Raw genomic sequence first — 12,264 nt, 5'->3', positions numbered from 1 at the left:
CAAAAAAAAAAAACATACCAACATGCATTCTAGATCCTAGCATCTTTGCTGGGAGATCATGTAACTTGGGCTTATTATCAGAATGGATTGACAATACAAACCGACACATGGTTGGCTGAGGGGCTGGAATGCGAGTCAGAGGAACCGCATGCTTCACTGTGGTAGGTTTACACAGTGCATTAAAACATTTTCCCCTTGGGCTGCAGGTAGTCTCCGAAAAGGAAGAAGTGTTACTGAAAAAGGAAACAGAAAAGAAATATCCTGTTCATGGACAGGGGAAAAAATGTTATTTTTAAATGCATTCTGGTTGTAATTTGTTTTATATTATTATTTGTTTATATCATTATTAAAATTTGTTATGTATTGTAGAAGCATACCGTATAGCCCATTTAGCTGTTCAGCAGAGGGCAGTAAGAATGGTTGTAAAAGTACTGTCATTAAAAAAAAAATTTTTTTGTTGAGTTAGTGTTATTACTACTAATGGGCACTGTTGACATCACCATGTCTGTGTGAAATCAGTGAACCCACACATGTCCTGTCATCTGACACACTGCTGTTTAGGTGGCAGTGTCCTGGGTCCCTGGTTTGGTCATTAGCCATCCCTCCTCCCTTCTTGCTCCCACATTCCAGTGTCACGAAAGACAGTGAACTTGAAAATAGCTCCAGGAAAGCTAATTCCATGGCCAAACCCCCAAAATAGTGCTTCATGTTATTTTAATTGATCATGGAATACCTGATCAGAAAATAGTTTACCAAGTTTTGTGTGCATCTGTGGGTTGGGAATGGGCAGACATTTCTATGATTTATCACAGCTCTGCTAGGATTAGACATGCTGAAGTGACCCCATCTGCCTTGTGGCAATTGTAAAATCTCCTGTGTGTGTGTGTGTGTGTGTGTGTGTGTGTGTCGGGGGTGGGGACTCATGCATGGGAGTCACAGGACAATTTTCCTTCCACCATGTGTGATCGAGGCATCAAACTGAGCCATCTCACCCATACACTTCATAGCAATATTTAAAGTACATTAAATACAATTCAAAGAATTTTATTTCTAATGTTTGTTGTACTCTGCTGTATTTTTCATTTTATTACATTGGCAGAATGTGCTAAGTATTATGTTTCAATTTTGAAAGATCCCAGGTTTGTGTGTGTGTGTGTGTGTGTGTTTTAGCTGTAGGATCTTCTAGTTAACAGGTATATATTTCTAGGTCTAGCATTGTTGTGTTTAGCAAACATACACTTGCTTACAGACGAATTATCACAGTATGGGATAATTACACTTTTGAGATGTTTAAGCACTTCTAATTCATAATGGATATTAAAGGAATGCCCATAGTGTTTACTATAAAACTCTTTAACTTTCAAAATTCACCCTTCCACGTGATCGTTTTCCTGAAGTAGTCTGAGGACGCTGTCGCGGTGGGTGGTAGAGAGCAGCAGTTCACTGAGCCAGTCGCTTGATTTGTGCTTTGCTGGGTGAACAGCAAGTGCTGAGCGGGCTTAAGTGTGTGATGGACCATCTTTTATGACCTGTAGAGTTCCAAGCACATTTCTAAAGTCTGAAGAAGAAAATCAGGAGGCTGGATTTCTTAACTGGTTTAGCAGCTAAGAGCACTTGCTGCATTTCCAGAGGACCTGGGTTTGGTTCCCAGCACCCATACAATGGCTCACAACTGTCTGTCACTGTCTAGGGAACCTTCTTCTGATCTCCAGACTCCCAGGCATGCATACGGTGCCCACATAAACAGCCAGGCCCACATTCACACACCTAAAAACCTAAAAACTAGTTTTTTTTTTTTTTTAAATTAATTTAATGATAAAAGGTGGACACCTGGTCTGTTTTTGTAGTGATGGATTGTACACCAGAGTGACTGGCTCTTTCTAGAACATTTGTATATTTTGATGAGTCCCTGACACCGTTTCTGTCTCTTATCCAGAAAGATGGAATGCTAGCGTACATTGCCAACTTCCGCCTGCTTGCCGAGCTTTCCAGCCCCTTCGTGAACCAGAGGTAGGTTACCAATATTATCACTTTGAAGCTGTGTGGCTTCATTTTAATCTGTGGAATCCTTTTTTTTTCCAAGATGCAAAACTCAAGTCCCCACAATTGCACCGAAAACGCTGTATCCACAGAGCCATCTCCCCAGCCCCTCTCTGAAGCTGTTAGATGCTCCTTGAATTCTTTTATAACCTGAAATATAAGAGTGAGTTGGTAGATTTCCCAAGCCACAGAATAAGTGTGATGTTTCTTTCACTCTTTTTTTTTTCTTTCCAGGTGGTTCTTTGAAGCCCTAAAGTACCCCAAGTTTTCCAAAGCCAACGTCATCAATGGAGTCCTCATGACAGTGGTCTTTTTCGTAGTGCGGATCCTCGCGATACCTCCTTTGTATTTCTTCATGTACTCCGTGTACGGAACAGAAGCCTACGTGAGGCTTGGACTTAAGATCCAGTGTATCTGGGCCACTTCCTGTCTTGTTTTGGATGTGTTGAATATCATGTGGATGATCAAAATTACAAAAGGATGCATCAAGGTCATCTCTCTCATCAGACAAGAGAATGCCAAGAGTAGCCTTCAGAACGGAAAACTTGATTAAAGGCGTGCTTCATCAAATACCCGTGTTTCCAAAGCCATCTTCATTCCTCCCTGCGTCACGTCTACTGATAGATGAGTTCCTGGCATGCTCTTGCTGCTCTGTTTGTTATGACTGTTATTCAGGGTTTCTGTGTCTTCTCTCATCTTTAGAAAAGGAAAATAAAATTTAGTTTTCACTCCCAAGATATCTTCTTTTCTTCTGCATTTTAAGCATGGCTAGACATGGACAGGTTTCAGTAAAAGTTGTAAGTGGAGTGGAGCACCTTTTCTGAACTCGCAGTGTGCGTGGGGATCGTTCTCTGCAGAGAAATGACTGCTGGGGTGACCCGCTTTGCTGAAGGAGCGAGAACTGCTTTTAAGACTGTAAGCAGCTCCGTTTGTTGTGCTGTGTTCTTTTCTAATGCCAATGCTGCATAGGGTCTGATTTCTAAGCTGCTAATGTGTCCTTTTTCCAGGCCATTAGAAATGACACGATTTCATTTGGGTAAGCGGTCATCTATTATGGAGTATTTCACTCTTTGACGATATCATGTTTGAAAATACTTCCTGCATTTTAAGATTTCAGATGCCGCTTTATTTCTGTCTTTAATGTTTCATCCAACAGTTTTAAAAACTGTATGTCAGGCAAGGCTTAAGACCCATTGTGTGGATCTTGGGGACAAATGTCTTCTAAAAGTGCATGCTGGGAACATGGCTTCCGTACTACTGCCTTCCCCTCTGTTTCCTTGTAATTTTTCCATGAAAAAAGATACTCTTCTTGCAAAATCTTCCCTGAGTTTAAAGCCTGACGCCAGAATACCAGTCTTTCCCAGAATGCATTTGTCATACCCCAGAAATCGGCCTTGTATTGATTGGTTAGACTGTACTCCAAACAGGTCAGTGTTTGGGTTTATCTGTAGACTTCCTCCGGCTTGCTTAGTCCATCTTCGCTTTGCATTTTTCTTGAGCGGGAAGGAAGAAGGTGACTTAACCCAAGTATTCTGATGATCAAAACCGTCATTCTATGTGAAGAAAGTGTGTATATGTGTTTACTTCCACTTTGGTTCTTGCAATCCAAATAGAGAATTATATATTTAGCTATTATTGCCTTTATTTATTTCTTTTTCTGAAGTACTTGACTTTAATGATTGTTCTTAAGAAAAAAGAGACTTAATTCAATTAGTGGTGAATACTTGAATTTAACCGAACCTAAACCAAAAGATCTAATCCATCTAGAGTCTCAGATTGAAGGGGAACATTCAGCTCGTTTTCATTATTCATCTTATGACAGTGAAAGGAGAGTGGTGTAATATAATCAAGATAGTAATGCAGTTACATCTAGTTGTCTGGTACAGGTAGTTTGGCAAGGTCTAGTATGTTTAAAGATGGGAATTAAAAATTTAGCCAATCAAATGTTAAAATCAGGTCTGTTTACTTTTGAAAGATAAAGTAATGTAAAAGATAGGACTTCTTTAAAGCAGCTAATGTTACATTGGTAATGGCTTGGTTATTGCTTCTGCATCATAAGCACTCAAGAGTATTGGTTGTCTAAAGAATGAAGGTATAGGAACGCAAATGATTTTATATTGTTCTCGGCTCTTTTACAAGAAAAATGGGCTTTTTTTTTTTTAAGGAAAGAAGACATTTATATTATAAAACTATTTTAGAAATTCACCAAAAAGGAATAAATCTTGAGATAAGTGTTTTTGACACTTTGGATATTGTTGCAGTTCTGAAGACAGATTGCAAACTCACCATCAAAACGATGACAGCATATCGTTAAGAATCTCCATGTAAGCAATAATTGTTTACTGCTTAAAAGGTCATCGCTGTTACTTTTAATTGATTGTTGTAGCCAGTCAACAAATAAGTATGTTCGGAATATCAAATGTTAAACTAAGATTTGCCGTTCCCTTTGTCAGCAGCCCTTATTAGCTGCAGCACCCAAAAGTCAATTCTCCACGCCCTCTCATGGAAGAAGTGCAATGGGAATGCCCCGTGAACTACAGTACAATGCAAGCCAGCCCCCGGATGGGGCTGTATTTTTGCTGTGATTATATTTATCAACCGAAAGTCCAGATAAAGACAAAACATAGTATTTACTAAAACAATGAAATTTTCATTTATCAAATGACAAATTTTTGCTAGATATTTTAGATATTAAGTATTTTTGTCTACATGGATTGATTTAAATGAATCCATTAGGCATTCTGATATTTAAACAACTCTTAAAAATCTTTATAGAAAATAAAAGCAAATTGGTATACATTTTTAAGCAATTCTATTTTTCTAGACAAGATTAGTGACAATCTGAATGTGTAGTACTCTAGAAAATAAAAGTTCTCATGAAGCTTAAAAAAAAAGAGCAAAAATAGCAAATAGCATGCAAGATCGTGGATCCTGCATTCAATATTTTGTGTGTGAGACTAAAATTTTTAAGCTTGGGTTTATAGAATTTGCACTCTTGTGTCTAAAATCACTGTTTGCATTTACTTAAAATTAAAAGTGAGTTACATATGCATGCAAGGAAATTAACTCAAATTACTCCATGGTAGGTTGACCTTTTAAATTTGAACTGCTTTTTGTTATCTCATGGGCCAGTTATGTATCAAGAGGAATAATGGTAGACCGTTATCATCTCTGAGAGCCAGTTTGCTGTATTATGGATAAACTGGGTCCATAGGGGGTCTGGTTGGAAAATCACTTAGTTTATAGGTATTTTGAATGAAGTTCTTTCATTAATTTTAATAATTTGTTTAACTCAGCTTTTGTTCAAGTGTCAGATTTTTTTAACTGCTTCCTGAGACCTTGGGCATTTGGAGACAAGTTCTTCTTGAGGATTCATTGACTGCTGGCGACATTTCTTAGGCATCTGGACATATCATTTTTCATGGAGGCACAGGGAAAAGTACCATCAAAATGCATGTTTCTTTCCTTTCAGTTTTAAGAAAAATCAACATGTCCCACAAGCCTCTATTAACACTCCTAGACAAGTTTGTTCCTGCATTGCTGCACGTATGTAAATAGGCATCTCAAGGACTGGTTTGTTTGCATTGCCTGACTTTAAGGTACTTCAGTGGCTCGGGCAGCTAAAAAGCCCACATAGTTATGGGCATCATTCATGTTTTCATAGAAGCTTATGCATTTTTGTGCTTGCGATTTCCTCAAAAGCAAACATTTTACTTTTGTCAGAAAAATGGCACCGTGCTTTCCAGCAGGTGTGAGCCACCACACGGGTGAGAATCTTCCTGAATGCACACACACACACCTCCTGGCCTTAACTATAGCTCACTGACAATAAAGCTACTGAAAGCCAGCCGTGTTGCAAAATCTCTCAATGTACGCAGAAATGAGGAAAACCCACAGGACCTGGTGTGGGAGGAGACAGCAAGACTGTTCTTCCTCTCAAAGGACGGTATTTCCTTCCTCTACCGAGAGTTTTCTGTCCAAGCTCACCTGGTTGCCCATCTCCTTTCTAGTGCCCCACAGACTTCAGTATCCCCCTCCATGTGCTGGGACCTCTCTGTGTCAACTTCTGAGACATGCCCGGTCATCTGTGTGTTTCTTAATCTCCATGGCAAGTTTCAGAGTTTACAAATAGGTTCTCTCATGAAAACAAGCATTGTAGGACATTTAAATAAAGATCTGACAAACCACAATTTATTAATAGGCTGCAGGAAGCCAGTAAGCATGTAATAATACCTGTTTACAACATAGAACAAAGGTAATTATGGTTTTGTTAGGAAACTTCTGTAAGCTCTCTCTTAAACTGGTTTAGCAATAGAGTTTTATAAAGCGTTTCAGCTGGGGATTTATTGTAGGCATGTTAATGACCTATTAAATGTTCTTTATAGACTCCATGGCAGTATTGTGGGTGTAAAATGGAGCTGTTTTGAAGAGGGCAGGGTCTGGCTTTGTGGCAAATTGCTTTAGTCTTGCTCTTCAATAGAAAAGACTTCTGTGGTCTTGTTTACTTAAAAGGAAGCTACCAGCTGTTGAGTTAGTGTGTCTTGGAGTTCAACCCCAGGACTCAAGTTTCTGGGACCTGTGTGGCCCAGACTTCAGCTTCTACCTACTTGATGGCATGTCGTACTTGGTGTGTCTTTTGTCGTAGTGGGCAGCTTCACGAGATGAGCTGTGTGCACCAGAAACACTTACATTTACCCACTTTGCACAGCAGCCTTAGTGTCAGGGCCTACACACAAGACCGAGCGCAATGAAAATGATTTCTAAATCTCAGATGTCTTAGCTCTGTACCTCTGCCTGGAAACTTGTTAGACACCATCTCAAATTTTTCTCTTTGCATTTTTTATGTAATTCTGTAATTAATGTGTGTTACAATCATTCACTCTTTTGGCTAACCGAACCTAAAGACATAGCTGTAGATAAGGTGTGTTCTGTATTTTGTTTCCTGTTTGGTTTCTGTAGGATTGTCTGCTTTTACTTAAGGAATTTTTGTGTAGATGATATTCCTAAAAGTAGGATAAATTATGAAAATTTTCAATTATTGAATTTGTAATATCATTTCAACATAGATCTTATTTGCAAAGACCACTTTACAACTGGGGTGCCTGCATTAACTATAGTGATATGTACAATTTTCTCCGATACTATAATATATAATATTGTCATAAAGTTTTGGAAACCTCTCAATATGCTTAATAACTTATTTCCATAAGATTGAAGAGTTTTATTTATAAAACATAAGACCAGATAATTTATAAATCACTATTACTAAGACACATCATTAAGTAAAATACAGTTGGCGTTCTTTGATTTTGGTTTCTGGCCGTGCTTTGTTTGAAGGAATAGAAAGTATCTTTTCAGAACTTTCATTAAAATTTTGAAATGTTTGTATTCTTTGTATGTGTGCCACTTTACAGTTTATGCAAGTTCTAAGCAATAACCTGCATGTTCTACCTGGTTGGCATCCGTTGTCATGACAGTTTCCTTTACTATTCCGAATGACACCAATCAACATGGTAGAGCCCTCCCCTCTCCCAGCTAACACCTTGGGATTTTCTCATGTTAAAACACTACTATAACGTGGTGCAAAACTTTGTATTTTGTGAAAGAGAAATAAAGCCACAATTATTTAGTGTGAAAGTCTGTCTGGTTGGTGTGTGCTTAATTAGTACGAGCGAGCGGACTGATGAGCTTGCCGTCTTCCACCCCCAGGGTCACTTCTAGCAACTGCATCTTGAAAGTGGTTTTTATTCCTCAAATTCCCTCCTCTCCTGGAGGAAATTCCAGCCTCAGAGAAAACCAGAAGTTGCAAACATTTTAGTCTGTGCTTATTGGCGGGAGGATTGGGGCTAGCCAATCAATAGGCCCTTGTAGATTAAGGGACGCTTGGCAGTTAGATTTTAGATCTGTCTTTGTCTGCCCCGCCCCCTGCATCCCGTTCCTGAACTGTACTTTTTGCCAAGTGTCTTGCTGAAATTCCCTGCTTCTCAGATTGCGGGCAGTCTAAATTTTGCATCTGGATCTGGAGCCTCAGTAGATCCGGAAGCTGAGCACTAATTGAATAAATGATGGAAGCGGTTTTGTCTTTGGAGAGTGTCATGAGTCATGCTTCTCCACATGCCTGAAATGTTGCATCAAGACTGCCATAGGAGCCGCTGAGTTTCAACATGAGAACAGAAGTCCCAGCTGTTGGTGGTGAGCGGGCCCAGGTGGGAGTACCCAGATTGAAACCACTTGAAAGCAAATAGAAAGGGGTCTCCCACAGCTTCGGTTGTCTCCAATGCATGTAATTCACTATTCTAATAGTGCCCAGTCTTTACCACCCCCCATTCCTCTGGATGGTCCCTAAGTGTGCCCACAACAAGTATGATGTGGCAAATTTGTCATTTTCCCCTCTGCAAGTAACTGACAATCTGCCACATAGCAAGGCTCTTTGTGGAAGGCCTGTACATGCGTGAGTGGCCGTGTCCTTTAACGGACTCCGTGCCATGGCAGGTAGTCCCTTCAATTTTATCTTCTTGTTTATTCTTTTCTTCTTCCCTTGTTCCCTCCTTGTCGTCGTTCCCCCCCCCCCCGTCTTCCCTTCTTCCCTCCTTTCTTTTTTGCTTGTTTATTTCATCTTGTTTTTTGAGACAAGGTTTCCCTGTGTAGCCCTAGCTGTTGTGGAACTCACTCTGTAGATCAGGCTCCTTTGAATTCAAAAGAGATTTGCCTCCTCTGCCTTCCACATTCTGGCATGCACCACCACCATCCGGGCCACCACTTCCATTTTCATCTACCTCCGGCTCCATCCCATGGCCAAATCTCCTAGTCATCTTACCATGCCCCTGATTGTGCCAGCAGCAATCATCTGACCTGTCAACACCCGTCAAAGGGGCTCCTAGAGAGTAGTGAAAGGAAACAGAGACAGTGGGCATGTCTACTGAGGATAAAGGCTAAGTGGAAATCTGGAAGAAAAAAACACAAAAGGAAAAATGAAATGGCTTCAGAGAATAGGAAAATTTGAATGTAATGCATATATTACTATTTAATTAGCAAAATAGGGTGAATAGAATTCTTATGGTATTATAGTATAAGAAAATTTGTAATTTCACTATTAAAATGCAATAAGCATGCCTATATCCTGTCTATGTAGGGCATGGTCTTACCAGAGGTTTCAAAATCCTTTATTCTAAGAGCAAGTGTTTTCGGTATTCAAATACCCAATGGTTATTAAATTTCCTGGAAAGGTCTGTGTTGCAGGCCAGCTTCCCTTGGGAGATTTTCGAAGATGGAACGTGCGGAGTTTATGCTGTGGTTTGGACAGAAAGGCTTTATGAATGGACGCGGCCCATTAGGAAAGGACCGACCTGTAAATTGGAGACAGGAATTTGGGAAGTGTGAGGTGCCTGAGCTGTGGCAACCATGACTCAGGATCCTGGTTTTACCATCCGGAGAGTCACGTTTGAAGCGTCTCTCTCTGGCTGTCCGCTCCAGCTCTGCCGGGCTACTGGGAAGAGCTTTCAGTTGCCATAAGGCAATTAGGAAAGAACAAGCGTAGCTTTGAAAGCGCCTGAGTAAGGCTGACCTGAATGGCATCTGAAGCTGTATTCTCGGTGCCAGCTGAGTGAAGAACTGACTAGGTTCAGTGACAGAAAAGCGGGCAGAGAATTGTTCAATAGTTACGCCTGGGCGGGAGGGGAAGAGTGGTGGGGAGGGCACTTAAGTTCGTTCACGAAATTCACGAGTAAGGCTGTTGCTCTGACTGGAGACAGGTGCCACTGAGCCACTGAGCCTCAGCCTCCAGGGGTGGGGGCGGGGTGGAGAGCTGGATCTCAGCAGGCTGGCAGCAGCTCTTTAGGAGACCCCGTCAGACTCTCAGAGGAAAAGTGATGGGAGTCTAAGGCTTCGGGTGTCTTGAGTATTTTAAGATCTTGGCCAGTCCCCGACTCCATTCGGAGCTTTAGAAACTTCTGAGGTCTTTTGCTGTGCTGACTCTTGACTTCCAGTGGGTCAACCCTGCTCATCTGGTCTTACAACTTTAGAAAAGGCTGGAGAGTCTTCCTTGGTCACACTCTGGAGTTTCAGCTGAAGGTTCCATAGACAGGGACAGTGACGGATCAAGGAGACCCCCCAGCCTGGCTGGGATTAAGTCCCAAGATGTCCTGAGCAGGTAGAGCCTTTGTGACTGTGACAGATTGTCACTTCCTGAGTTGTTCAGAGGTAAGAAGTAGACACATTGTTACTTCCTGAGTTGTTGAGAGGTGAGATGTAGATACATTGTTATGTTCTGAGTTGTTCAGAGGTGAGACGTAGATACATTGTTACTTCCTGAGTTGTTCAGAGGTAAGTAGACACATTGTTACTTCCTGAGTTGTTGAGAGGTGAGATGTAGATACATTGTTATGTTCTGAGTTGTTCAGAGGTGAGACGTAGATACATTGTTACTTCCTGAGTTGTTCAGAGGTAAGTAGACACATTGTTACTTCCTGAGTTGTTGAGAGGTGAGATATAGATACATTGTTACTGAGTTGTTCAGAGGTAAGAAGTAGACACATTGTTAGTTCCTGAGTTGTTGAGAGGTGAGATATAGATACATTGTTATTTCCTGAATTGTTCAGAGGAGAGACGTAGATACATTGTTACATTCTGAGTTGTTGAGAGGTGAGACTTAGAGTCTTGACCATAGTTCTTCATGAACACCACCAGTCTCCCGAGTTCCTGAATCCATTGGCTTAATCTTACTATCTACCTGTAATTCTACTGGTAGGGGGTGGGTGGGTGGGTGGGATGTGGTAGAGGGTAGGTGGGATTGGGGGGGTCACTGCCTACCTGTTTCTGGCTCTCTGGCCTATAGCCCCTTCCTCCCTTATTGGTCTGTGTCCTCCTTCTCAATACCACATGTGGTTGGTTCCCTTTTCCCTCCTAAAAAATAAAACAGAACTATGTTTATGGACTTGCAAGATGGTTCTGTGGGTAAAGGCCCTTGCCGCCAAGCTTGACAACTTGAGTTCTATCCCCAGTACTCATGGTGAAAGGAGAGATCCTCTGGGCTGGCTGGTTTGGCATGTCAACTTGACACAAGCTAGAGTCATCAGAGGAAGGAGCCTCAGTTGAGGAAATGCCTCCATGAGATCCAGCTGTAATGCATTTTCTCAACTAGTGATCAATGGGGGAGGGCCCAGCCCATGGCGGGTGGGGCCATCCCTGGACTGCTGGTTCTGGGTTATCTAAAGAAGCAGACTGAGCAAGTCGTGGGAAGCAAGTCAGTAAGCAGCTTCCCACCATGGCCTCTGTGTCAGCTCCTGCCTCCAAGATCCTGCCCTTTTTGACTTCCTGTCCTGACTTCCTTCAGTGATGAACAGCAATGTAGAAGTGTAAGCAAAGGATGCCCTTTCCTTCCCAACTTGCTTTATGGCCATGGTGCTTCATCACAGCAACAGAAACCCTAAGTCATCTTCTTAGACGGCCTCAAACCACCATAGGCTTGCCATGGTATGCTTGTCCCTCCCAGTAAGTAAGTGTAATAGTTATATGTATACCCTCCTGTGTCTGCCTCTCATCTTGCTGTAGGAGCACTGACATCATAGGCACCTGCTACTATATTTGCCTTCACAAGGGCTCTAGGGATTTGAACTGCGGTCCTCATGCTCGCTTGACAAGCACTTTACTCACTGAGCCCTATTCTCTCCAGCCCTAAATTCTAATTTTGATTGTGACTTTATGGCTCTGAGTAAGACTGCTTTTTTTTTTATGATTCTATGTTTGTCCTCTGCAAGAGGAGTTTGTAAGACTTACAATTGATGATTCCAGCCAAAACGGCTAAGTGCTTCAACATTCTTAGGAGAAGCATAAAGTTTTAATGATGTTCTTTCCCAATATATTTGGAATCTAGTTGGTCTTAAAAATATTAATTTATTAATCTTAGCATTAACCTTTGGAAGATATAAACATCTTTATCATGTTATCCAAATACAGAGCCTATTTTCTTTGTTTACATAGTAAAATATCATCAAGCTGAAAAATGGATGACTAATAAGAATGTAAATAGTAAGTTATCTATTTTCTCATTAAAACAATCTAAAGCTTTCATTATTACAAAAGGTCAATCCATCATTAATGGGTCAGTTACCTTGGCTGACCCAGTATTGGATAATCAGGACTGTTGATAAGACTTCCTTATTCTTTTTTCTTTTTTATTATTATTGTTATTATTATTATTACAAATTTTCACCTCCTCCCATTTCC

The 12,264-nt window shown here is 41.0% G+C and overlaps 1 protein-coding gene across 6 annotated transcripts in view; it reads left to right on the top strand.

Moving 5' to 3' along the window:
• LOC119800796 (TLC domain-containing protein 4) overlaps nt 1-7,677 on the top strand; it is a 54,723-nt gene extending 47,046 nt beyond the window's left edge. For all 6 annotated transcript variants that reach the window (XM_038311075.1, XM_038311077.1, XM_038311079.1 and 3 more), the window contains exons 6-7: nt 1,937-2,010; nt 2,275-7,677. In XM_038311075.1, the coding sequence (XP_038167003.1) occupies nt 1,937-2,010; nt 2,275-2,593 (393 nt within the window). In that variant the 3' untranslated portion in view covers nt 2,594-7,677. The remainder of the gene's footprint in view (nt 1-1,936; nt 2,011-2,274) is intronic.
• The last annotated feature ends 4,587 nt before the right edge of the window (nt 7,678-12,264 follow it).

Source organism: Arvicola amphibius, chromosome 14, assembly GCF_903992535.2.
Source record: "Arvicola amphibius chromosome 14, mArvAmp1.2, whole genome shotgun sequence".
NCBI lineage: Eukaryota > Metazoa > Chordata > Mammalia > Rodentia > Cricetidae > Arvicola > Arvicola amphibius.
Note: the sequence above shows the minus strand (reverse complement) of the source record. Positions and strands in the feature narration are given on the sequence as shown.